Source organism: Hirundo rustica, chromosome 1, assembly GCF_015227805.2.
Source record: "Hirundo rustica isolate bHirRus1 chromosome 1, bHirRus1.pri.v3, whole genome shotgun sequence".
Classification (NCBI taxonomy): Eukaryota; Metazoa; Chordata; class Aves; order Passeriformes; family Hirundinidae; genus Hirundo; species Hirundo rustica.
In genome coordinates this window covers 148,967,430-148,994,589 of record NC_053450.1, presented here as the reverse complement: position 1 = coordinate 148,994,589, position 27,160 = coordinate 148,967,430, and the positions used below count along the sequence as shown (strand labels likewise).

Here is a 27,160-nt window from a genome sequence, read left to right as displayed (position 1 = left end):
GCTGGCATTCAAGTAGGGGCAAAGATAATTTACAGCTACAAACCAAAATAAAACTAATGGCTGTATCCTACAATGTATTACAGCATCGTCCAGAAGAGCCTTGTTAGTCAAACTGAATGAGCTACTTCTTGAAATGCTTAATCCTCTCTGAGCACTCCCAATCTAAACAGCAGCAACAGCAGCAATCTAAACAGCAGTGCCTCCTGTAATTTCACAAAGAAATTTGATAGAATATGTTATTCTCCCTGAATAACCTATAAGAAGGGTGTAGGTATGTGAAACCACAGTTATATAAATGGTTCTGAAACAAGTAAAATTCACTATGAAAAGCAATTAAAAGGGCAGCAAGGATGAAGATGGAAGGACAAGATCTCTTTCCAGTTTAGTTTTTAATCACTATCAAGTCCATTGGAGAAGCGAAAACACAGTATGAGCAATTGATATAGAAGTATTTTTTTCCAAATATGTTAATGTCTTTATTATAAAGTAGCACCTGCTGCTGCATTGGAAGTTATTAGACTGTGTGTGCATGAAGCAATACCCTTCAAAGAATTTAGATGAATGACCCATAATAAATCATATATCACAAGCGCACACAGTTAATATCAAGATTAATTATGCAGTGACTTGTAAGTCATTATATCATAGATATAAACGTAGAGGTTTAATTTTGCTCTAAAAACTGATGATTTCTGATATAACTGGTTAACTATTTATAAGCCCCTTTGAGATGCAGGCTAAAGCAAGGCAAGGGAACTGTGACGTTGGTTTGCCTCTGCAATGGAGAGGTTAAATCTACACCATCAATCATATAGAAATTTAACTGGAGTTTTTGTTTTCTGTCCCAGCCTTGTAAATACCTTGTTGTGTTTTGGCTTCTAAAGTTTGTGGTAGCACCCCGTTTGCCTCGTTTTTATACTCCTGATAATCTTCTCCTATAATGGTGTATTGTGGCATCGTTTTTGTCTGATTCACCAGAATTACTGAAAATCTGGAAAACACAGGACGCATTCTGCCATGTTTACGAAGCTTTATGAGTTCTTTAATATATTGTGTCAAATGTAATTTATATTCTTGAGCCATTAGCGTGTTGTGTTAGGTTTGAGAGGCCAGGCTTTGTTAGTGGGGGGCTGCAGGCGTGGTTTCTGTGGGAAGCTGCTGGATGCTTCCCCCATGTCTGGCAGAGCCAATGCCAGGCAGCTCCAGGATGGACCCATCCCTGGCCCCACACCACCCTGTGCTGCCTGCGAGGAGGAGGTAGAGCTCAGGAAGGAGGGAGGGGTGGGGGGAAGGTGGTTTTAAGATTTAAAGGTTTCTTTTATTTATTATCCTGCTCTGATTTTATTGGTAATAAATTCAGTTTATATCCCCAAGCTGAGTCTGTTGTGCCCATGACGGTGTTTGGTGAACGACCTCTCTCTACCCATATCCCAACTCATTAACCCTTTGTTGTATTTTCTCTCCTCTGTCCAGCTGTGGAGGGGAACGATGGAGTGGCTTTGGTGGGTGCCTGGCATCCAGCCAGGGTCAACCCACCAGACATGTGAAACACCACAATATTTGATTTCCTTTCCTAATTAAGGGCCAGATCCACTTTGAGACAGTCACCCAAGAGCTGGGCTCAGAGAGGGCTGGGTGCTGCAGGGAGGTGTTGCAGTACTTTGTGCACAGGGCAGGCATCCCCCTACCAGGGAAAGGTTATTCTTGTTTGGACACCTGTGTTGGATCTTGGGTTTTTCTCTGCAGAGCAGCTGTTTATTTATGTCGGGAAGCCATACACCAAAATGTCTAGGAAGTGCTGGAATACTCATATCTGCGTCCCACTGAAGTACGTGAAACTTGAACACAGCTCTGAAGGGTTACAGAAAAATATCCTATTAAATGCTTTTCATGAGTTCATCTACAGCTGAGCCTGTGGGCATGTGGGGCCAAAGGAAATCACTGCCCTTTCCTGGCAATATTTTCCCAGTAGATGTAGGAGAGCATCCTATGAGAAATGAGAAAGAAAATCCATTGTGCAGGATGGTGCATTAACTGACAACAGCATTTCTTTATTTGTACCAAAAAAAGATTTAGCTAAATAATAAACACAGTTAGTGATTTTAGGAGCAGCCCATGATGTGCAGTGTTAAGTTTGTTTTTGGATGAAGATATGAACAATACTCTGAGGCACATCGTGCAGTTGCTTTATGAAATATTGACTGGCAAGCAAAGCCTAATTACGATACAGGGTGGGTTGTGGGTTTTGGTTGGTGTGGGTTTTTGTGTTTTTGTTGTTGTTTGTTTGTTTGTTTGTTTGTTTTCCTGGAAGTTATTGCCCGGGTTTCTCTTAAATATATATATATATATATATATATATGTGAATTGATATGTGGCTGACACTGGCAGTTTGGAATTGCACACATCATCCCCGTACACCACACACTGTTCCTCTGAGCTCAGAGCTTAACTGGTGCACAAAGGATGATGTGTGCTGTCTGGACTAAGGTAAATGTCATCCCTAATGGACATGGGAAGCATTTTTCCAGAGGCTGATTCCAAGTGTGCTCCCCATTAGCAGGCAGACCAAGCATCCCCACCTCTTGCTGATCCCGTGTCTGCCCGTGGCAGCGTTCTCTGCCAAATCAAGCTCTGTGAAAGATGCTCAGGCAGTTTGCTGTGAGAGAAACAGGATTCTTCTTCCCTCTGCATCAAATGTTGTAATAATTTTAAGTGAAAGCAGCGAGCTGGAACCATGTGTGGTATCCATTCGTGCAGCATACCAGGAGTGAATAAAATACAGGGGGATTACATCTACCTGTGCAGAGCAGCAGATAACAGCCAGCACACCCGGTGGTGTTCTCTAAGCCAGGTTCAAATGCTCCTGTCCTGACCAGGCAGTGGAAACAGCTGATTAGATGTAACCTCCTGCTCCTCTTACTCGGAATTCTGCCCTTCCATCCCCCCTTGCTGGTCACTCCGCAGACGTGCTGCCCCTGGGCACGGATGCAAGACCAGCTGCGGCTCGGGGATGTGTTTTGTTACCTGGCACAGCTTCAGAGAGGGTGCTGCTGGCGAGGGAGAGCTGAGCAGGCAGTGGGAGAGCTCTGGCCTGTACTGCTGAGCAGAAATAAGGGGAGCTGCACCCTTCTCTGTGCCCTACCTGTGTGATAGGCTCAACTTCAAGGCTGCTCCCCTACCTCAAAACTGTTGTGGGAGATTGTGGGTTTTTTGGGTTTTTTTTTTTCTGGATGTGAGGAAAGGAAGAGTTAATTTTCCTAGTTAATTAAATGTTTTTTAAATGATACTCAAGTGGAGAGGTGCTTAGGCACTGGGCATCAATCTTCACAGACGTTTGCCTGCAGGGAAACTGAGGGCAGTCAAGAACCTAAATGACTTTTAACAGCCTAACCCTTCTTTTGATGCAATTGCCAAAATACCTTGCAGAGATGATAGTAAACCCTTCATATTACCCAAAAACTGTTTTGAGAGTGAGGGTGTTTCATCTCCTCATACTGTGGAAGGGACAATTGTAGGCCAAACAGTGGCAGCAAAAGCCACAAAGCAGTGAGGAAGCAGGGAGATGCAGATTTGGGGATCAGCATCGATGCTGAGGGAGATTAATGGGTTGTCCACTACTGGATCAAAAACTGGATCCACACCATGAGCTCCCACACTACATGGTTCACTTCTACCATGAAGTGACCAACTGATAGGGAGAGGGATAAGTTCAAAAAAAGTTTAGTGCAAGTATGAAGTGGTCTGTAAAAGTTAAACTTTTTTCAACCATTTCTCTCATTTGGTCTTTCCACTTTTTTTTTTTTTTTTTTTTTAGGAGGTGTATTTTTTGGTTAAGAAAATTTAATTCTTATCATAAGGCTTAATGCTAGTGAAAATGTAGTTGTGTTATAATTAAGACATGTGTAAGTGTGGATGCTGTAGGATATGAGAGGCTCTTGTGAAGTCCATGCTGAGCATGAATCCAAGCACAGAAGTTTCACAGACCCATCTTTTGAGATTTTCTGAGTTCAGGATTCTTGTTAAAGGATCAGGTTTATATCAAGATGTCTTTCATTCCCATGGGAGATAATGACTTGTCTGGATGGCAAATGTTCTCACTTCCCTTGAAAACTTATAGGACAAATGTTAAGTACCTCCTGTAATTTCACTAAGAAATTTGATAGAAGCCTCCAGCTATTTTTTTCTGTCTGTGCTGGGTGTTTTGTGTTGTTCTAGAGGCTGATGGCAAGGTACAGGCTGCAGCACAGGGGCTCATTAGGGCCTTGGAAGATTGATTGTTTTGCACTCCACGTCTTGAGCCTGCGAAGGGGATGGGCTGTGCAGTGGTGGAACTTGCACTCAGAGCACCTCCTCACGTGGCACTTGCAGCTGGACTTGGCATTGCTGGAATTGTGTCACCAGACCCCAGGGGGGAAAAAAAAATTAGAACTTGGCTTATTCCCTGTAAAGGATTTTTTTTTTTTTAATGTATTTTTTACAGAAACACAACAGAAGCAAACAGCTTCCAACTCTTTGTCCTATTACCCAGGAGAGGTTATTCTCTCTCACAAGAGGGAAGGAAAAATACCAAAATCACTAATAAATGGTGATGAAGCTATTAAACAAAATGGAAATTAAGGAGAAAGTGGGAATGAGATGCTGTTGATGTGAATTTTAAGAGTCCTTCACAAAGGGTTATGTAAGAGAATGAACTAGATTCTGATTATGTTTTTGAATTCATTCCAATAAAATGAGAAAAAAAAAAGAACAATCCTGGATTTGTAGTGCTCTATTAGTTTGCTGTGAGTTTTCCTGTATATAAGATGACATTTTACATTATAAGACAATATTTCAAAAGGCAAAATACTGTGTGCAAAAAATGCAGTGCTGCTTCTTTGCTATTCCAATAACCCAGCTGGGCACTAAGACACTGTCTTAACATACTTCTTATTAAAAAAAAACAGATCATAAAACTTTTTTTTTTTTTTCTTTCTCCTCCATCCTACTACTAAAAAGTAAATGAAAGCATTGCAGTCACTGTCACAAGTCCTAGCTCTAAATTATCTCGCTGGGGTCCCAGGACCGTGTGGCTGCACTGACTGCCCCTGGCCCTCTCCCAGCTCTAAGACAGGTCCCTGCTCCAAACACAGCTCAGCTCCAGGTGCCCTGGTGAGCTTTGGGAGGCACAGGGCAGAGACATGACCCAAACAGCCACCACACTGCCAGGAGCACAAATGGGGATGGTGTGACCTTTCAGATTTAGAATATGGTTTGTGTTGGGAGGGATCTTAAAGATCATCTTGTTCCAAACCGCTTTCCATGGGCAGGGACACGTTCCCCTAGACCAAGAGCCCCATCCAGCCTGGTCTTGAGCACCTCCAGGGACTCGGAGTACACAACATCTAAGGGCCTTTTCATTCCCTGTGAACACAAAGAAGCCCTGGCAAAAAAAGAAAGAAAATTGGGAAGAAAAAATAAAAAGAAGCCACTGGCTTTTACTTCAATTCTTCTGATTCTTTTGAACTTCTGATCAGACATATTTTAATTAATTATTCACTAGTCGTTATCCCTGACCATATGGAGAAGGGATTAGGTGAGGTGATGAAAATTCTGCTGTTTTCCACTGCTGCCTGTCCCACCTGACAGGGAGGAGGCTGCAGCTATTGACTTGTGAGCTGTTCCTTCAGAGAAGCCACAGCCCAGCTCCACTCAGCATATGGAAGGACATTTTATGTCACACTTCAAAGGAGATAAAAAATAATGAGTGAAAAAGAAATGACTTCTCACACAAAGCCAAGTGTGTGTAAAGGCTTTCATGCTTTCCCATGACGAGACATGGAGGAAAAAAGTTGTGCCTTTGTAGATCTGTAAATCTATATACCTATATATATACACATATCTACTTCAGTGCTGTAGCAATACAAAGCACTGAATGCATCTGTGCAAGCCAAGTCGGTTTTGGTTGGGTTTCTTTGATCCTCACTCCCTCATCCCCCTTGTCCAAATTAATGTAATAAAAATGATTGCAATTTTTCTAGTACCATGGCTCGTTTCCTTTATTATGTTCAATTTTTAGGTGAGATGGTGGCTCTAACCTTGTGTTTTATCTTGGCAACCAAGAGTACCATCGATAGATCAAACCAACTGTAAGAGCAGGGAATAAATGGTCCATAGCAATCTCACCAGACATAAAAACTGCAGTTATGTATAGTCATATAGTCTTGCTGTTATTTACCAAAAGATGAAGAATTTCTGGAAGTAGAGGTAGAAAATCCCATGGTACTGCGAAGATACAGGCAGGGAAATGTGGGGAAATCTGGTACTCCAAGTGAGGGACACTCCAGGAGTGAAAAATGCCAAGAGCAAAACAACCATGACCTCTGTTCCTCATTTGGCAGTGAATGAAGATCAAATAACTGAGATTCTTGACGCTGACCATTATCTGCTCTCTACAGAGGGAAGTTTCGGTGGTGGAAAGCTGAACACACAGTGTTGAATACACAGGGGGAACAAAGCAGGTGTTTATGCCAATGCCACGGAAGGAAAATAATGCAACTGATTTATCCTAAGCAGCTCATAGAATCTGTCTGCTCCTTCACTGTGCTGTGGTATCTTTTGGCAGCCAGCACAGGAGCACAGATCAGTTGTGTCATGTTCTCTCTTCATTCCTTTGACACAGAACACACCATGCAAAGTCTTGCAGTCCTCAGTGCCACCTTTCAATCCCTGAGCTCGGTGACAGCAAATGTCACTTGAGAAAAGCACAAGGGCCATGATGGGTGATAATTTTGGGAAACACGGTGTGGGGCTGTGTCACTTCAAAGACACATTCTGATTGTGGCTTTGAGAGGGAATGTCACTGTCCTGCTCTGTGTCCTCTCCTTGTTGAGAGGATACTCTGTGTGTAGTTGTGAGGGGGAGAGGAGTCCACAGTTTGTAAGTCTGGATGGGGAGTGGAGAACCTGCGGCAGCACCATGAAGTTACAGGAACTATTTTGGATCTCTTGAAAAAATAGGATTTCAGCTGATGTTTGCTCTTCTGCCAGTTAAAATTAGTGGAAACCTGAAAACTGCTTCAGATCTAGGCAGAAGCCATGAGTCCAGTGAAGCTTCACACCTTCAGCTGCAGCAGAGCCAACATCAGGTCTTGCTGGATGGGAAGTCTGGAGCTCAGAAGCCAAACCCAGCTTTTTCTGAGATTACAGAAGTGTGTGCAAGAGGAGGTAGAGGGGTCACAGTCTGGTGGATGTGAGGAGAGCTGACAAATGCGTTTCCTAACCAAAATGACTTTATATTGCATTACAGAAAATGTTGTGCTTTGTAGGTTGGTAGGAGAGAGGGTCCTGCTTTTAATTATGATTCACCATTATTTTTCACTGACAATAGTCTTTTTGTAATCAAAGGAGGTAAAAATGAAATGTATGTTGCTGATTTTTTTGTGTGTGTGCACCAATGAGCAATACAATCATAATGTAGTTTTAGATTAAATTCTTTAGTTCCTTTTGTTAATTTGAGTTTGATGGCTTTCCCTGGTGCCAGAGCATAATTTAGAACAGAAAAAAAATCCCTTAAATTGATTTTTAAAATGCTCTCACATACACTACATTAACCTTTTCATTCCCTTATGGTATGTGTCAAAGAAAAATGATCCCTTTAACTCTGCTTATTGAAGAGATACATCTGTGAAGTGTATTAATTGGTAGAGTTCCCATTCTGCTCTGAATAGATTTTTTACATGGTAAATGCATTCCTGGCTGTGCCAATGCTCATCTATCTTTAAAAATGCCAATATTCCAGCCCGTGTCATTTACTGTCTCACTGCTCCATGTCTGATCACTTCTGAACTCTTTTATTAGTTGTGGAGGGGTTTTATCTCTTAACTTAGATCAGGTGAAGACAGGCACCAAGGCAGAGGTCCTCAGGAGTATTCTTGTGCCTGAATGCTGGTGAAGTCACAGGGAGTTCAGCTCTGAGGGCTCTGGCACGTGCGTGGTGCAATGTGCTGTTTGCAGCCCCGCATCAGAAGGCTCAGGCTTGAGGTCTGTCCTGAAAGGTTCATTGCAGCATCATAAGGTCAGGATGTCTTTAAGTCTTACAAAATGAATGATTTGGACAGGGAGATGAAGATAGAGAACCTCAGCAACGTGTGTTTAGATCACAAATTGATCTGAAGGTGTGCTGATCTCTGTAGGGAAATGTGGCTGTCACTGTGAAACACAAAGAAATCACACGAAGACAAGAGATTTCTGCAGAGGTTCTTCTGATCCAGCTTCCAGCTGAAAGGGCGGAGAGAAGAGACCTCTTTGTTTATTCTTTTACTTTTATACATTTGTGGGTCTAGCAGAAGATTGGCTTTTTGGGGTTTCCACCCCTCAGCCTCAGTGGCCAGACGAATTGTCAGTTACAATTGTTTTCAGGTTAGAAATATGCAAACAAAGGACAAAGAATGAAAAACAAAGGATTTGTTTATATTACTTCTGTGGGAAAGGTAGAAAAACTGCTCTAATATTCTACAGTAACTAAAAGATCTGACTCTATTTATGAAAATCAAAAGGCTAATAAAGAAACTCAGAAAACCCAGGGTAACATGTGGCCACGGCTCTGCTTGCTGTGTTTGATAAATCCCTCAATTTCAGAACCCAAATCCTGTCTCTTGTGAGAATAACAGGTTGGTGAGGTGTGGAGAGGAAACTTCTTTCTCGGACATTTTTCCTTACCATCTCTGTGGCATTTTTCCATGGGACACAATGAACCTGTCACAAATAAGTCATTCAGTCTGCATGAGTGATTTTCCTCTTTTCAAATCCTACAGCATGTTTATTTCAATATAATATCCCTGCATTTTTGAATAAACCACCTGCCTGACTCAGGAGAAGAGGTATTTTTGTCAGTGCTCCTGAGATGATAACATGACTTGTTCAAGAAGATTAGAAATTGTCATGATAATGCACTGGTTTTACTGCCAGTGGCCCTGGTGGCTGTGACCCTCGTAAAATGATAGAAGATCATCAAGAGGAAACAAAATTGCAATTTGTGTCTCAAATAGTTTTGCTTCTTTTTGTTTAACTTCTGTTTTGAGTGGGAATGTGGATGTTTCCATTCTATTCTGTAATTTACTTACTGAATCTCAGAATTGTGTTGAATTAAGGATAAATCCTTCAAATGAAAAATGAGCAACAAAAGTGTTCTTTCTATGCAAGGAGTCACGTTGCTGTGGTGTTGTGCCACAATTAACACAACTCAGTATGAGAAATCTGGCATCTTGCTTTCCCGAGGAAAAATGACTTAATGTTTGTTGGTTGTGTTTCCTGTCAACCAGAAAGTTTTGAAAATTAAAATAAACGGCTTTGCAAAGCCTTGTAGCGTGCTGTGAGAACCCTAGCAAAAACACAAATCAATTAAAACAGACCAAGCGTAAGACTTGGAGACCTTGGAGCTGCTTTTCCTGACAGCAGCATCGATGCTGAGCCAGCTGCTGGCATTTCATGCCAAGAGCCCGAGCACCCTTCAGAGAGCAGTAACTCTTCAAACCACAGTTGTCCTAAGATAGTGCTGGACAATGGCTGGGGGAAATGAAAGCTTTTTTTTTAAAAAAAAAAGACAAAACAAAACAAAACTTCATGAACATCAGACCAGGATATCCTTGAAGAGGTTTCTGGTTCAAGAATATCTGAGAAATGCCTGAGCAAATCCCTTTGGGAGAAGTGAGATGTCTCCCAGCTACTTTGAGGACAGTTCACAGCCTGTGGACTCTGCCTCCTGCCTCAGCATCCAAGTGATGCCCATGGCTGTCAGCACGGGTTGCTGCTAGCCAGAGAGAAATAGTCAGCATTATAAAATACAGAAAAAACATCTCTTCTTTGGCTGTTGTGTCCCTTTCTCTTTACTTCTGTGTGGCCTCAAGCAAACAATTTACATTAAGTGTGAGAATAACACAGCTGGGGTGGGGGGAGTTGGTGACTAATGCTGAGGTTTTGGGATGCTGGTGGAGTTTAGGGCTGCATTTCTGTGATGAAGTCACCTGGAGGGAGGGATGGAGGGGACCAAGCACAGGTGATCACTGGTGTGCACACTGTCAGTGTGCCCCCAGGCGTGGTTTTGGCCCGTTAGAGCAGGACTGTCACAGGAATGCTGCAGAAAAGGTTGGTGCACAGAGCGGGCCAGGGACTGTTTTGCTAAAGGGGTTGCGGTAGGGTTGTGCTGCACTCCAGTATGGGAGGGTTTGGCTCTTGGGCGAGGGGAGCGTCACCTCGGGACAGGAGAACAGATTCTGGGTGGCTTTATTTACTGGTTTGTATTTGCTTGTGAAACCAGGAATGAAATTTTTGAAACCAGGAATGAAATTTTCAGGGGATGAGATGAAGGGGACCGAGACTAAGCAAATACTCTGGGCTGTACAGGCTGGGCAGAAAGCCACTTAGCTGGGAGAGAAGAGCCTCCATACTGGGTCCTACTCTCACAGCTTCTAAAGTCTTTTCATCTAAAAGAATTGTGTAAAATTTAGACCCACGCTTACATGTTCTTTTTCCATTGTTTGACTCAGTTAAATTTTGTATCAGAGAAGAATATTCTTTCCATAATTTTATTTAAAATCTTAGCTAAATAACTGCAAAATTAGAGCCCTACATAGCATAAAAGACTTGATCTTAGAAACAACAGAAAATCAAAGGTAAAATTATCCCTTTAAGGTAAAATTATAATTTTCATATAAATATTAGTATAATGATTAATTATGCAATTGCATTGTCTTTGAAACATCTGTGCATGAAACAATTTGTCTTTTTCAAAACTGTAAATGACTTTTGCTTGGAAATAAGTTGTTTAAAATCCATCTTCTTCCCTCTCCCTGCTCTACATATGCTCTACTTCTCAGTGTCTCTGCAGCACACTGACCACAAACCTTGGCTCTCTTCATCACTCTTCCTCACGTTGCTCCCAAGCAAATTGTTTAGGAATTAAACTTTCTTTGCCTCATGTTTTCCTTCCTGTACCATCTAGAAGCAAATTATTTGTAAACTAAATTATAAAAAAGGAATTTATAAAATGTAACATTGAACAATTTTTTTAATGCTGTCTTTCTGCTTAGAGGGATTGAACACCTCACTATTTCCCTTATCACAAATTCTTTCTTGGTGTTCACAGTGATCAACTGAATTTTTTTTTTTTTTTAAACTGAAATACAGTTTCACTAAGAATTGCAGTTGCCTTTTTACAAATGTAAGCAGAATGCCGTTTTGTTAGAATTAGAGGAGACAAAAAAGCTGAGAGATTGTTTTGCCAGGCTCTCAAATCTTTCAGGAAAGCTTCTTTTCCTGTTTCTTGAAATCATAATTCTTCAAGAAGCAGAGTAGGGAGACGCTGTCCTGGCATGCCTTGGCTTCAGCACTCTTTGCAGATGCTTTCTGCATGGTATGAACTGTCTCAGGCCTTGTGTGTGTTGTGGCTTGGTTTGGAGGAAGTCAGGCTGTCAGAGCATTGTAGTGGGAAAACTGGAGCTGGGCAAGTGCTGTGGCATAGAGGAGTCCTGGGATCAGTGATATAATCTGTGGCATTTGGGCTTTTCATGGATTTGGTGAATGCACAGACTCCTCTGGAATAAAATCCTGAGCATCAAACCAAGTTTTACTGGTGCCATGGCAGATATTTCACTCCAGGAGATGATTTACTCCCATTTTAGCAGGTGAATGTGTGTGCTTATATCAAACACTGAAATAAAATCAAAGAAATGCCATTGGTTTTATGGTCTCTGTCAGTATTGGGAATGGATCTTTAATTATTACTTGAATTACAGTAGCAGCTAAGGGCCCCTGAGAGGATTCACAGTCCCACCGTGCCAGGTGCTATAAAAACATCTGGGTTACAGCACCAGAATGAACCAAACTAATGGCGGGGAAGTGAAGGAGATTAATAAAATGACATTAAATCAAGGCCAGCACAGTTCTTGGCTAAAAGTATCTGTAGTCACATATGTCCTGTGCCATACACAGGGGCAGTATTGCCATCTCCTCTCTCCTGGCTGTGGTCAGAACATGACGGTGCCTTTGGCTGGAACCACTCGCAGTGCAACAGGTCCAGATGGTGTTTGCAGCTTGAATTTTGTCACCTTGAGAACAAGCTTCTGGCAGGATTTCAGAGTCCACGTTCCAAGGTTCTAGTTTATTTTGAAAGTTCCTTGGAGTCGCTCTGTCCCTGAGCACTAGGAACAATTTGGGAATGTTTCAAATGGCAGTGGTGCATATTTACATGTGTTGTGAGGGTGTAGGAGGGTGCTGCAGTGTGATTACTCTACTTGGGTACAAAAGTCATGTGAAATGCCAGTTCAAAACACAGAGAAGCTAAATTAATCTTTTAGTACTGCAGGGTCTGGAGGTGATCCAAAACCATTTCATCATAATGCCTATAAAAATGATGGAAAGTTATTAAATGTCCACTTCTGCAATCCAGAACAGCTAGGAATTCCAGATATTACTGTATTTAAATCTTTTTACGGATTTATTTTTCTTTTGACTTAGCAACAGCACGGGGTTTCATTTGTAGCTGACACAGGCTGGCTTGGCTCCAGTGGAGCCAATGATCTGTGTCAGTCAATGCTAACTGAGGATCTGGTGCCTTCTGCTGTAAACTATGGAAGACTTCTCATCTGTCAAAGCCACACTTAGGTGTCTGGGATGCAGATGGCATTCGTTTTTTCCTGTTGGCTTTGTGATAACAAACATGTAAGACTGAAAGCTCTACCAAAGCAGAAAAGATTTGATTTTTCGGGGAGCTGAGTGTTACGGGTGCAGCCTTTTCCTCACTCTCTTTCAAACACACCATTAGTGCCCAGCCTCTGGACATTTGCCTGTGTGCTCTTTGCAGATGATGGTGGGAGGAGATGGAAGCAAAGAGAATGGCTTCAGGGCATTCATAAAAGAGCCTCCCAGAAACACAGGGCAGGAGAATGTGCTGCGTTTGTGTGCAGGGTAAAAGGTTTGTCTCACAGTGCTGGGGAGTAGGCAGCAAAGATGTTCACTGTCGCTTCAGTCATTGCTCCCTATTAGTAAAAGCATCAACAGAAGATGAAGAAAAACATAACATAGTTGTCTTTCATCACCACAACAGGCAGATGGTTGTATCCCTCTTATTTCTGTTAGGGTTTTGCAGGAAAGCCCACGTACATGCCATGCCTCATTTGTAAAAACAGAGCAAGTTTTTATTTCTCTCACTCTGAAGCGTCACCTTTAGCACCTGAACAACTGAGTTTGCTGTAGCCTCCGCCTCAGGCTCTGTGTCTGTCTGGAAGCTGGTTGTTATTCAGCATCACACTCCAGCTGGAGCACAGCTCAGGGTGGTCTGCAGCAGCAGAGGGGAGGAGAAGGAAAGAAAATAAATAAAATATCCCCAAGCAAAAGTAACTCAGCTTGACTTCAGAGGTGAGAATGATGCAGTTACATACTTATTATTGTTTATCTGTGTTATGATACTTCCTAAATTCTGTAGTGACTGAGGTTTCCTCTGTGCCAAGCAGGGTATCAGAAATGATTCCTGCCCATGAAGAACCTCCATCCTAGGTTTAAGGTGGGGGTGCAGTGGAGGATCCAGGCAGGAGGATTGTGATGAGGCAGTAGTGCAGTATCAATCAGCAGAATAACCAGGAGTCTCAGTGAACCTCCTGCTGTAACCACTGCAATTCATCTAGTTTACTGCCATTATCATCGCAATTAGCGTTTCTTTTTTTTTTTTTTTTTTTTTTTTTTTTTTTTTTTTTTTTTTTTTTTTGGCAACGTCAGGTTAATAATCTAATAACTGTATGGGTTACCCACTCCTCAGCTCATTTGTTGTACCATTCAGCAGGTATAATTTGCTGCAATTTTGTGTTATAAAGAACGAATTAGCAGCAAGATTATTTCTCCACTGAACTTCACCGGGGTTTTTGCCTTGGACAGCAGTGTTCCCGTATCTTTTTATTCTATGCCATGTTCTGGACTCGGTAAGCTGAGTTGTGAGAGACACCACACTCACCCACCTTTCGTTAGGCAGAAGTCTTAATTCAGAACCAGGTGGCATGAGTGAAAGGTATGATACATGATTTTCAATTAACAGTGTTAACAAACTTGCTAGAAGAACTTTTTCTTTCCTATGTTTATAAGTGTAATATTTAAGGTCAAAAATTAGAAATAAATCAAAAAGAAGCAAGAAAAAGAGTTTGCAAGAGTAGCAAGAATGGAAACTACAAAATTACTGCTGTAAATCCCCATCCTGCCACCTCTGAGGTGAACAAAACATCTTGCTTTTTTTTCATACCATTAATTTCTTGGATTTTCTTTAATATTTTGCTTCAGATTTACACCAGTGTAACTGAGTCCAGAGCTCAGTCTCCTTGGCCCAGTGTCACCTGCTTCCGCAAGGAACCTCTAAGTACAGCACCTGTATCTGGAATGTATATATTCCATATAACACACCTGGGATTTATTGCTATTGCCCAAAAGTGGCAGCTTTATGTTGAAAAAGACTAAGAGGCCAACCATGACTATCTCACTGCTGATACTTCGAAGATTTTGATGTCCAGGATGTATAAGTTTTATTAGATAATGCCTATACTTGACAAGTGATGTCTATATTGTCCTTCAGCCGTATAGACACAGTTGTTAAAAAAGAAAAAAGAAGTTGTGCTTGATGAGTTGTTTTAAGAAGCTCTTATATTATTGTAATATGACCACTGTGCTGGCAGGCTTTTGGCAGGTTTCAAATAAACATGCCAGAAATAATTTTGTTGACAGCATCTTGGGTTGGAGCACATCCAGCCTTCATCCATAATGTGTCAACACAGTGATTCTTTCACAGGCAGGAAAATATGTCACTGTAGATCTGTATTTTAGAGTCTTAAAATACTGTAGATATCTAGATCGTGGGCTCCAAAATCAACTTCACAGGTGGCTAGCAAAGTTTTTCAATCACAAATGAAGATGTAAATTATAGCATTTGCAGGTTTTAATATGCAGCATCAATGAAGTGTGCTTATGTAAAAAAACCTGTGGAAACATCTGGTTTACTTTCCAAATCCAAAATCAATTTAGTATTCATGTAATAGGAAGAAGGAGGTGAAAAATGAGCAGCAAAGGAAAAGAAGAAGAAAACCAGGCTGAAGGGCTTTAGCTTGCTTGCAGAAGTCATGAGGATGTTGTGTTTGTGCTTCATGTGAGGCAGAGAGGAGGTGGTTCCTACTGATGAAAGACTTCAATGTTTTCTTTCATGTTCTTTTCGTCAGAGCAGAAACCGTAGGTGCTTGGTTTATTTCCCTCTGTGTCACATGCTCAGATTCCAGCATGATACACAAATGTGGTGTCTTTAGGGTGAACACAAAGGACATCTGCCTGCTGGTGGGTTTGGATCTCCATGTTTATCTCTGCAAGCTGGGTCTTTCAGGAGCAGGCAAATTCCAGCTTTGAGCTCTGTGGCTGGAAACCCTTTGGGCTGCTGCTTCAAGAGCATCATTTATGTGCTTGAATCAGCACCTGCCTAGGGCTGAGTTCAACTCCTTCCTGCCTTCAGTCCCAAGCGCAGAGGCTCCCCTGAGCAGTGTGAGCATCCACAGCACACCTGCTGCTGGGAAAAACCAGTGAAGGGTGCTGCCAAGGGCAAGGGGTGTCACAGGCTGGTGAGCTGTAATCCCCTGGAGCTAAGAGATGGTCACAGTGACACAGCAACATCCCTCTGGAATTAACAGAAACACAGACAAGAATAAACTGAGGTGGCAGTGCTGTCATGAATATGGTGCGGTGTGTCTGCAGATTTGCTGTAAGTGGTTCTATCAAAAGAGACTTCAAATGACTGAGAACAAAAGAGCAGCTTTCCAAACCTGTGCTGAATAAAGCTGTTTGTCTTTCTTTGAAAAGTCCTTTATCTCTCCCTGCTTTTTACTAGGGGAAATTTCCTGATGGAATTTTGAGAAGAAAGTGAAAATGTTCTTTTCTACTTCCTTTCAGAGTATTAAAACCCAATATTTTGCTTATGAGTAGTTTTCCTCCTCTTCATTCATACACTAGAAGTTCACTGTCTTTTTTTTTTTTTTTTTTTTTTCCCTCAAATATTGATTGAATATTGAGAATTAATGTGATTGACTTGTTAAAGGATTCAGTGCAAGTACAGCTGTTCTGAACCCTCTAGTATGCACGTGCATTTCTATCACACTGGCACTCATGGATGGGGAAATCACACTTAATGCAAGGTGTTATTAAGCTCCTGAGCTACACCTGGCTTTGTAGATGTTATTCAAGTCCATGAGCTAATTTTTCCTTCAATTTTAAAACTTCTGACCATTTGTGGTGAGAGTGCTGTTAGGTTATTTCCAGGCCTGTGACTGTTGCCATCAGTTCTGTAGCGCTGTCAGTGACACCCTGAGGGCTTGGCTGGATTTCTCACCTGCTTCTCCACAGTTCTTTTGATTCTCTCCAGACCCCCACTGTAACCTGCTGTGAAAGAAAGAATATTCCTGCCACTTACTAAGAAGCCCTACATTATTTCCCTGGCTGATTTATGAATTTCCTTCCCTTGGAAAGCCACAGACTTTGTGCCTTTTTGTATCACCTGAAAATTGGAGACCATAACAGTTTCTTAAAAATGGTGTTAGAAGACTAAATCGATAAACATTTGTATTCATATTTAGGGTAAAGAATCTGTATAAATTGAAGTATCTATTCTGCTTGCTTGTTGCCGAAATGATATTTCTCTAATCTCCTGACCTACTTTTCGAATTTGTCTCCAGTAACAATACTAAACTATAAATTTGTTCCTTCTAATTATTTTTCATTTCAAATAGAAATCCAAGCACAAACAAGAGGGAGGCAAGGGGGAGAGGGTGTGCTCACCTCTACCCCTCTTTGCCAGAAGGAAGAGACGCCTCCTGGTTTTTCCAGAATTAGAATAAATGATGGAGTGTTTAATGCCTCAAGCTTGGCTTTCCATTGCAGATTTATAGCTTTTGCAGCAGCTAGATTCCCCAAACATATAGAAAGTGAGCCTAGACATTATCTTTTTCTGTAAAATGAATTCTAGGGCAAAGCTGAAAAACATTTCCCAGCATCTTCTGAAAACAAAACTGTGAGGTTTGCCTGACTTCCGTCTTCCAGTCTTGTTGCTGTGTATGGGAAACAGAATTAAGCAAACTCTGAACAACAGAAGAACTTAGTCTACTAAAAAGCTTTTTGTTTTCATAAAAAAAATTAAAATGGAAAAAAAAAATAGTCTTTTAAGTAAGTACCAGCAGCTCTGTTTTAGACACACCATCCCTCATAGTAAAGGAAATGAGGCAAAAAACCTAAATAGATGAGTTTCACAGGGAGGAGGAGCATCCAGAGTTGTTCTGGCTGTGAGACCAGATCCCTTGAGTGAATTCAGCCTCCCAGAGAAGCAGAGTGCACTAATATTTCATAGAGTTCCTGTGGCTGCTTCAATGCATGCGTGAAATCACATATAGTGCAAAATGCTAAGGGGAATCCAGCAAAAGGCACGAAAGTGCAATAAATCTTTAAGATCTTGTGAATGTGAACACAGCACTTCATAAAAACCTCAGTCCTGAGAGCAGGGGTGCTGTATACACCGCAGGCAGAACATCTGGTGCAACCACAGTGCAGTCAGAGCTAATGAGTGAGTGGTGATGGAGCTTTATCCTGAAGTTTTAAGGATGTGATTAAATTTAATGTTTATGCTAGACAAGAAGCCTGTCTTCAATCCCTTAGACCTCCCAACCTAGGAGTGCACGCAGTATGCCCTGAGGAGATGTCATGTTTTCTGGGAAGGCAGCAAAGTTCACCGGGGGGATATCCTTATTGATTTTTATCTCTATGCATGCCCCTGTGAATTATTTATCTTCCTGTATGCTTCTCTGACATCTTACTATGAAAAGTCTCTTGAAGGTTACTGTAAAGCTCCTCATTCCTCAGACTTAATGAGGGTTGGTAGGAAATCGGTGTTAATGAGTGGGTTTGGATGAGTGCTGGGATGGGGGCTGGTGCCCCTGTGCCAGGAGCTAATGGGGAGTGTGGCTTCCACTGCTGAGCCACCTGTGGGTGCACTGCATTTATTCACTGTATAATGATTTGGGATGCATTCAATTAATGCCGCCGTGAATTATAACACCGTCAGCTGTGTTTGGCTCAAGGGTGTCACCCACCGTGGTCGTGGGGTGCAGTTCTGCACACATGCCTTGCTGTCTGGATTCTGTGCTTGTTTGCTCGTCTAAGTGCTCTTTTCTAAATGTTCATCTTCTTTTGATGTTTCTAGGAGCTGGTGGGGAGTAATCCTCCTCAAAGAAACTGGAAAGGAATTGCAATTGCCTTACTTGTTATTCTCGTTATCTGCTCGCTGATTGTCACCTCTGTCATACTCCTGACACCAGGTATTTATAACCTTTAACTCACTGCCAGTCTGTTTTTCTTCTGTAATTTTACACTTCCAAGAGTAAAGGGATTGCAAACTAACTGCAAAGTCGACATCAGAGGAATCCTCCTTCCTCACTCTATCTTCAGTGTGATGCTGAGTTCAAGGCCATTCTTAGGTAGATTGTTTTAGAGTTTTATGTTTCAGTTCAGAGATCCGGGCTGCTGACCTGAGGGCACAAGCCTGGATCTTGATCACCTAAACATGGATGGGGAATGTCATTTTAGATGTGCCAGGGTAGGAGAGGAGCCCACAGAGGGCAGTCAGTGAGGGCACAGGAACTCCTGAAATTCATGTCCACATGGAGCAGTAGTTGCCAGTTGAGCGGCATATCCTGGACCATTGGAATGGCATTAGATGCCTATGCCTTGGCACCTAAATTCCATCCCATCCCATCCCATCCCATCCCATCCCATCCCATCCCATCCCATCCCATCCCACTGGACTGATTTTCAGTTCAGACCACCATGTTTACAAAGCAAATTTCAGATAATGATATACCAGATAGTACTTATCAGCAGCAAATAATTAGTAACTTCCCAATAAGGAATTCTTTAAGTTAATCCCCTTTCGGAGTTTCAGGAAAGTTCAGTGCACATAACCTCTGTGAATTATTTCTCTTACAGTAGCTGCTGAGGTTGTAGGCTTGAATTTTAATGTGGTGTCATTATGATTATTGATTATTATGTATTTATACAGCCCTGTAAATTTCCGTGCCTGCTTAGGGAGTAGAAATAAAGTGCTTTTGCAGCACTGACAGGATTGTGAACTGAATATGAAAAGACAAACAGAATGAGAGACAAGACATAGAAAAAAGAATTCAGTGTCAGAAAGGGTGAGGAGCTACAAAACACCGGGGGAGGCAAAGGTCTCCTGCTTAGGGATGTAGAGGAGAAGAACAGGAACTCCCTCTTGGATGAATACATGTGAATGGTAGAATCTAGGGAGCAGCAGGACAGAGAGCACAGGGCTGAGCAGCAGAATGGAGGCAAGAGAGAAATTAAACTTAAGGAAGTGGAAGAGCACAGGGCAGTGAGGTGGGAAAATGAGACAGAAGTTGTGGGGAAAATATTTCCAGCTCATTACATGTAAAATACATGCAATCCAGCAGGTCTAGGCCATATTCCCTGACAAAATTCTTATCCCACAGTCCTGCTGTGTGAGGAACTGGAGACAGTGACAAACCAAGAAATACAGGAGTGCACTGAGTTAATCTGAAAATGAGTGAAACAATCAGCACATAAGCTTTTTAGTTATTTATTGTCATGCCATATTCAGGTTATTTCATGTCATCCTGAAGTTTTCAATAGATATTTAAGTACCACGTGGTCATGTCAGAATAATGATGTAATTAAATTAATTAAGGTTAAACTGAATTAAAGATCACTTATTAAATTGATTTTGCCGGTATTCAGATTCAACATCTTTGGACAGGGCTGTTCATCTCTGAGATGTTTTGGGGCATGGTGCGTGGACCACACTCACATCAGGCACAGCTTACTAGGTACGAGAATGCTGCCTGCAGTTTTACAGAAGCACAGATGTTTCAAAGATGTACATGAAAGCCCAGATTACTTAGTCCATACCCATGACCCTCAATAAGTTCTCTTGAAGCTAAAGCACTGCCTAGATGGGACCATGGGGTCACTTCCATTAAATTCCAAAGCCATTAAATCCACTGGCTTCCCTTGATCAACAATGTGAAATCAGGCTTGATAAGCAGGGCTCTGCTCTCATGAGGCTTTGCTGGCTGTGACCAATGACTGAATTCTCTTTCAGGTGTGTTTCAATACCTCCCAGAATAATCTTCTTCATAGCTTCACCAAGCACTGAAATGTCACTAAAGGCCTGTACTTTCCAGGGTCCTCCTTGAAATACATTTAGTTATAAATAAAATTCAGAAGTGTAGTTGTTTATTTATATATATTATATGCATGCACAAAGACATTCTCTCTTTGGGGTGTGTGTGCACACACATGCACATATAAAATCAGACAGTTTTTATTATGTACCCAGCAACACCTCCAGATAACAGTGTTGAGAGGGTCTCTGTGCTTAAAATTTAGGAATATGCAAAGTCATTTTCTGTGCTAAAATTTCCATTCATGTTTTTTGAGATTTCTGATTACCTGATCTGATGGCGAGCTGGGCTTGGGTTGTTTTTTCACCCTGCTGACGTTTCAGAATTGTGTCCTACATGTACATACAAAAAACACTGAGCTCAGTATGCTCCTGTTTTTATTATGGATCCAAAGTGCTCCGTGTGAGACTAGGCAAGGGTAAATTACAGAGCTTAGGTTGCTGCTGAGTTCAGTCTTCTTCTAAGCCACTGGTCCTGGAACTTGTTACAAGGTTGGCCTCTAACAGAAGGGAACAGGAGACTCCTTTCATGGGCTGAGTGGGACTCTGAGATTGGTTTGACAAATGTGAAAGTACCACATTGCTAATCCCAGCTGGGCATAGCATGTCCCAGCAAGGTAGGAGTGGGGAAGGTGGAGGAGCCTGTCCAAAAGGAGAGGCAGAGTCTGCATTTCTCTGCCATAAAATAGTGCTCTGGAAGAAGGAATATTTATCTTTTGACAGAAAAACTGAAAATTACGTGATGGATATGTGAGCAAGAGGTGAGGAAGTGGCAGGAGCAGAGTGAAGGAAGGAGGTGGAGCAGTTTTGTGGATGTTCAGGGGGAGCTGCCAAGTATGGGAGACATCAGGAAACAAACAAAAGAACCAAAGAAAACCCTTCTTCACTGCAAAAGCCTTGAAGGGGCTGATGCAGTCTGGCAGGGGTTGGGCAAAGTACTTGAGGATATTCAAAATGTTTTTAATTCTTCCTTCTAATGATATTGTTGGAGTCCAGCCTGATGCTGTCACACCAGTACAAATAACCTTTTGCATTTTACCTCTGAATCCTTACTTTTTCCTGTCTATCTCAGTCCTCTTCCTGTCTGGGAAACCATTTTTCTCTCAGTATTTTGGGGCTGGTTTGAAGGCCTGTTTTGCAGTGCAGTACCAAGTGTTGAATATCATTCAGTGCCTGATTCCAGACAGTAATTTTGGACATATATGGGGTAGAGTGCAGCATGCAGGCATATAATCCATGCTCAGACAAAGAAAAGTATTTACCTGGGCCCATAACTTGGTCTAATACTGGGAGAGCTTGAGTGATCTCTCAGGTGGTCTCCTGCAAAGTCAAGAACAACAGGTAAAGTGGGAAGTGGGGAAGATTTGCTTTGCCGGGCAGATAATGCTTGAGGTATTTAATAACTGGGGAAAAGGAGGATTTGTATGTCTCTTCCAGATTAGTTTCCAAATCAGCCCAAACCTTTAAAGGTTTAAACTGTGGATTCAGAAGGGCTGAATTCCCTTCTGGTTTGGGTTTCCCAGGGGCAGATCACCCACCCTGCTCCAAGATCAGCACAAAAACTGGGAGCAGTGGACTTGGCATTCAGCAGGCACTGTAATTACAGTGGCAGTGCTCTATCACTAGCTAATGCTTCTGTCTTATTTTGTAAAATCCTAAAAACACCTCAACATTTCTATGATTTGTATATCCTTTGATGTTCTAGAGTAACATTCTCAAAAGAAGCAGTAATTGGTGGAAGTTTACATTTAATGACACTGTAGGACACTACACACAAACCACTGCCTGTGCTGAGCTTCTCCAATTTCACGGTGTGTGAGTCCTGCCATTTCCCCCACCTTTGAAAAATGTTAAACTATTTATACAAATTATAACAGTGTTGTCCTGAGGCTTTCCTAATTGGCAGCTCCTCACTTGTCACAGCATGTGGCACCTGTGCAGGTCCCATTCCACTGTTTGTGTATTTATAAAACGACATGCAAAACTTTCTTGAAGTCTGCCCAGGCAAAGACAAACAGAGCAAAGCTGAAAAGAGGATGCAGTCCTACAGAAATTTTGAGTAAAATAAGGCCTTCCCAAATTCCATTAGACACTCTGCTTAGGAAGAGGATGATTTCTCATACATCTGTTACTGATATTTAAAGCTTACTGGAGATATACGTCACATTTGCCCCTTTCAAATCTGACCTTTTAGCTGAAAAGAAAAAAAGAAAAAAAAATGAAAAAAAGAAAAAAAAGAAAAAAAGGAAAGTACACCCTAATCCATATTAAAGTTTTTGCAAAATCCACAAGAAACATTTCTCAGAAGTGATACTGAGCTAGTTATGGCATAGCATTAATTCACAGCATGCTGGCTGACAGTCAGAAACGTTGCCTTGAAAGCTTTGTAGCTCTTGTGATACTCAGAGCAAGGCACTATCCTTCGCCCAGCTGTGCAGGAGAGCAGTTTGTAAACCATAGTTCTATATAAACGTGGATTTTACACCTTTACAAACAGGTGGGATGTTACAGAAGGGAGAAAGGCTGCCTGTTTGCCTTGTCTGGCCACTGTCTTTTGGGTACAGAGAGGTCATGTGGGGGACAAGAGGGGTTAGGTGTGCTCAGGGATCAAGCAGGTGTGCTGAGGTGGGAAGGGAGCTCCTGGTGTGTGGGCCACAGAGAGATGGAGACACTGCCCTCACATGGAATGCACAACGGGCCAGGAGGTGCGTGAGGAAAGCATCTGACACCAGCCTGTGGCTGAGCACCAGGGCTGCTGGAAAGAAAGGTGGGCACCCAAAGGTGGCTCTAGCCTTCTGACCTATCAAGCAGCCTCTGAGCATGGCTGGAGTTGAGAAAAAGCTTGGAAGAGAAGAAGCAAAGCAGGCAGTGTGATGAGCTCCTTGCTCCTTTTTGTTGGAGTTTTCTGGATTTGTGGATGATCTTTGTTCGTTCTGTGTTCTGGAGTTCAGCCCAGGTTTGTTTGGGGGCACTGACTGCGAGGATGAAGAGCAGGCAGATGAACCCAAACCCAGGGTTCCTGTCGTGCCTCTAGTGTTGAATCAAACCCAGTACGGACACGGTTTCTACTTGGCTCTCTCAGCACGTAGCTGTGATGTTTGGATGCTGGGTTTGTGACTTGGCGCTCAAATCTCAATCCCTGTGCCACCTGCAAGGCTGCTGTGCTGCCATCTGGATCTGCTAGGCTGGGGGATGTGAATGCAAAAAAAAACCCAAAAAGGGGTGGAACATGCTTAGTTTTGTCCTTCCACAAGCCCAAAGAGGCCTCCAGGCCCCTGAAGTTGGGTGTGGACAGCACAACCTGTCCACCAGCTGGTTTAGACACCCTGAGGCACAGTTAGAATCTGCTGCTCAGGACAGAGTGGGTTGCCTGAGATCCCAGAATTGCATTTCTTCCTCCATAAATATCTCCATTAGGGCCAGAGGAATGGAGCTGATGTTCTTAATAAGCCCTCTGACCTCTCTCTCTCTCTCTCTCTCTCTCTCTCTCTCTCTCTCTTTCTTTTTTTTTTTTTTTTTTTTTTTTTTAATATATCACTGAAATTCATTGATGGATTTATTATTTAGTTTATTTTTTTTCTCCTCAGCTCTGTGGCTGAGATGAATGTAGTCCACGGTCCAGCAGAGGACCTCTTGCAGCTCTCACAGCCCAAGGCAGGGAAAAGGAAGGGAATCTCACCTCTTCCCTTAGGATCTCTTTGCTCCTAAGTGTGCAAAATCCAGGTGCTGCCCCTCCCTCTTCCTGCTGGGGAGATGGAGTGCTCTGGAGGAGCAGAGATGGTGCAGCTCCCAAACTGGCCGTCCCCATTCTGCACAAAAAGAAGGAACAGGAAGGGCTTCCCACCCTTCTTCTTCCCAAATCTCCAGCACAGAGGTTTGCTTGTGCCTGTCCTCATGCCCTTATGGGGAGAAGAAGGTGCCTGTGTTCCTCCAGAGGGCATTTGGGGAGCATCTCCTGGAACAGGCACAAGCCTGGGGTTGTGTGTGGGCTCCTGCCCCACCTGACCTGCCTGGGTATCCACTTCTGGGGACTTGCACCACAGTGAAATTAATTGGAATTATTTCCTCGGGTCCTTGTCACCTATATTTTCCATTTTAATAAATAAAATTGTGCAGAATAACTTGGCATGATGCTGTCACCCAGAGGGATTTGGCTGAGGACTTGTATTAGTGGGTTCTGGTATTTGGAAGCCACAGTAAACAGTGTGGTTGAAATCTCAGCTGGAGTAGGGAAAAATATGAACATTGAAGAATATAATTCAGTTTGGTAAAAGGGAAAGTTTGCTCTGAAACACCTTTTAGTAGAACAAAACATTGTTCATAGGTATTTTTCTGTCATCTCAGGTAGCTCAGGGGCCTCAATTTAGTACAGCAAAGAAGACTTTTTTTTCCCAAAAATAACTGCCTTCAGGATCTGATTCCGCTTTTCTAATCATAAGTGTTCAGAGTAAGTTTAGCACTTAACAATATTAAAGATATCTAAGCCTGCCAATAAACCTCAGGCATGAGGATACGGTCATGAAGAAAGATGCTGAAACACACATTCCTGCTGTGGAAATACTCAGAATGTGGCCTCCTCTTTTCTCGAAAAGAGCAAATGTATTTAGAGCTGACTGAAAGGTTTCCATGAAAATATTTTTTCAGCAAAAAATTGAATGTTGACAACAAATTATTCATAGAGGGTGACTGCTTGTCAAAACAAAAACAAAATTACAGTTGATGGAAGAAAAGGAAAGAGGGAACATATTAATCACAATTGTTGGGTTTTCAAAGTTGTTGGGTTTTCTCTTAATAATTTTCAGCTTTAATATTGCCATGTTTACAAATGCAACTTTATATATCCTTTCACTAAAAATTAAAATCAGTATGGGCCAGGTATGCAACACCTAAGGATGAAGGGTTATATCTCATACACTTTTCAAAATAATTTCTGCAACCAAATGTCTCATTCCCATGGAACATCTTGTGTGAATTTCTGAAGTAATCTGTATGAGCCCTTATGACGTTACACACCTTTCCAACTATGGTTTTATGATAAAATTTTTAAGGAAATAAAAAATAGAAGCTGTAAAAAAGTGGCCATTTAAAATACTTTTTAAAATACAGGGCAAAATTTCAGACATATTTTAGGGCTTACCTGTTGAATAGTAAGCATTATGTATCACTATGACACCTACAGGTGTGTTGCCATGACTTAGATTCTTTTTTGATCATGTTATGTCTGAAAATGCGTGTTTTGGGCCATTTCTTGGTCTTTTCGTAGCTGTTAAGACCAGACATATATAGCAAGGAGGGTTCTGTTGGTGAACCATTACATCCTTTTGTAACACCAGAGGGAAGGGAAATGTGTGTGACACAAAGCTTAATGTGGACTGCTTCCAAATGAGACATGACATGTTTTACAATTACAATTTACAATTTCTGTGCTTTCAGATACATTTCAAAATTGGATTAATGGTAGTTTATTTTTGAATGTTTTACAGTCGAAGATAACAGCTTGTCTCAGAAGAAGAAGATAACAGTGGAAGATCTCTTCAGTGATGATTTCAAGATCCATGACCCAGAGGCTAAATGGATAACTGGTGAGTTTTGAGCACTTTGTAGTATTTCTGCTTTGCTTCCTTGCTCCCTGGTCACTGTTTTTTTTAGTGTCCTTCTTAATTCCTCCAGTTCTTTGTGTTGCTCCTGAAATTACAGGATTAAGGACTGGTTGGGGATTAAAAGGGACCTCTGGAGATCATCTTGTCCAACTCCTAGCTCCAGCACTGAGAGCTGCTTGCCCAGAATCATGCCCTCAAATTCCTATTTTCAGCCTTCAAATTCCTATTCCAGTTTTCCTCCTGTCAAACGTGCAAACACCACTGCTCTAACTTTTTATCTAGGGCTTCCCAGTGGGCTCGTAGATAGGCATGGAAAACTACAGCCTTCTTCTCCAAGAGCATCCAAGACTTAGCAAGTGATGTAACACATGGTTGGAAGAAGTGGTTGGAGCACCATCAGTGATTATTTTACCATAAACAAAACTGGAGTTTTAAATTCCCTCATCAAATCTGGTTTTTTGTTGTTTTTTTTTTTTCCTGGCAGAGAGATGAAGCAATGCTAAGCAGCAGGCAAACCATGAGTGGTCCAGCAGCAGCTGGGCTGGGGCTTGCACACAAGCCATGTGCTCTTTTTATCCTCTGCTGCCTTACATTTTCCAGTCAAGGGAAAACCAAATAATACTTGAATTAGTGCATGTTGGATTTGCTGGAGTGGAGCTGCTTTGGGGGATGTAGCTTCCAGCTCTCACCGGAAACTACCGCAGTCAGAACAAGCTTTGGTGGGAATAAAAATGATTTGTGATGTGCTGTTCATGTGAGTTCTAGTCCAGCTCCTATTATCACGGAAGTTATTAGCTTTTCTTTGGAATTTAATGGGGAACTGAATCAAATCCTTCCTCGTGTTTAGCTTTCCTTGTCTGCTGTGCCCATTGGGACCAATTTTAATACCTGTAATGAAAAGGGAGAGTGTTAAAGGGTATTGCTGAATTAATACATTCCCCAGCTGCAAGTTCTGCCACCCACTCCAGCAGAGGAGAAAGCTGTTGCAGACAATAAACACCTTCACAAACACACCTTTTCCAGGCTGTGTTCTCCGTGGGAATGGTGCTCCCCACAACCTCTTTCTGGGAATGATGATGAGGGAAATATTAGCTGCACTGCAGTTCAAGATTTTTTTGTCTAGCATCCTTTTCCTTTTGACACAGATCTCCTGATGGCCCTAATGAAGGAAAAGGCATTTTACTGAGATCTTGACTGCTATTTTCTTTCTTTGCCAGAGCAAATAGAGCATAGTGGAGGGAATGATAATGAATTAACTAAACTTTTGCAGGAACAGAGAGTGAAATATTGCCATAGAGCTGGAA

General features: G+C 42.0%; 1 protein-coding gene across 7 annotated transcripts in view; it reads left to right on the top strand.

Moving 5' to 3' along the window:
• DPP6 (dipeptidyl peptidase like 6) overlaps positions 1 to 27,160 on the top strand; it is a 541,800-nt gene that overhangs the window by 355,302 nt on the left and 159,338 nt on the right. For all 7 annotated transcript variants that reach the window (XM_040056360.2, XM_040056368.2, XM_040056348.2 and 4 more), the window contains exons 2-3: positions 18,241 to 18,355; positions 25,740 to 25,838. In XM_040056360.2, coding sequence (XP_039912294.1) covers positions 18,241 to 18,355; positions 25,740 to 25,838 — 214 coding nt within the window. The remainder of the gene's footprint in view (positions 1 to 18,240; positions 18,356 to 25,739; positions 25,839 to 27,160) is intronic.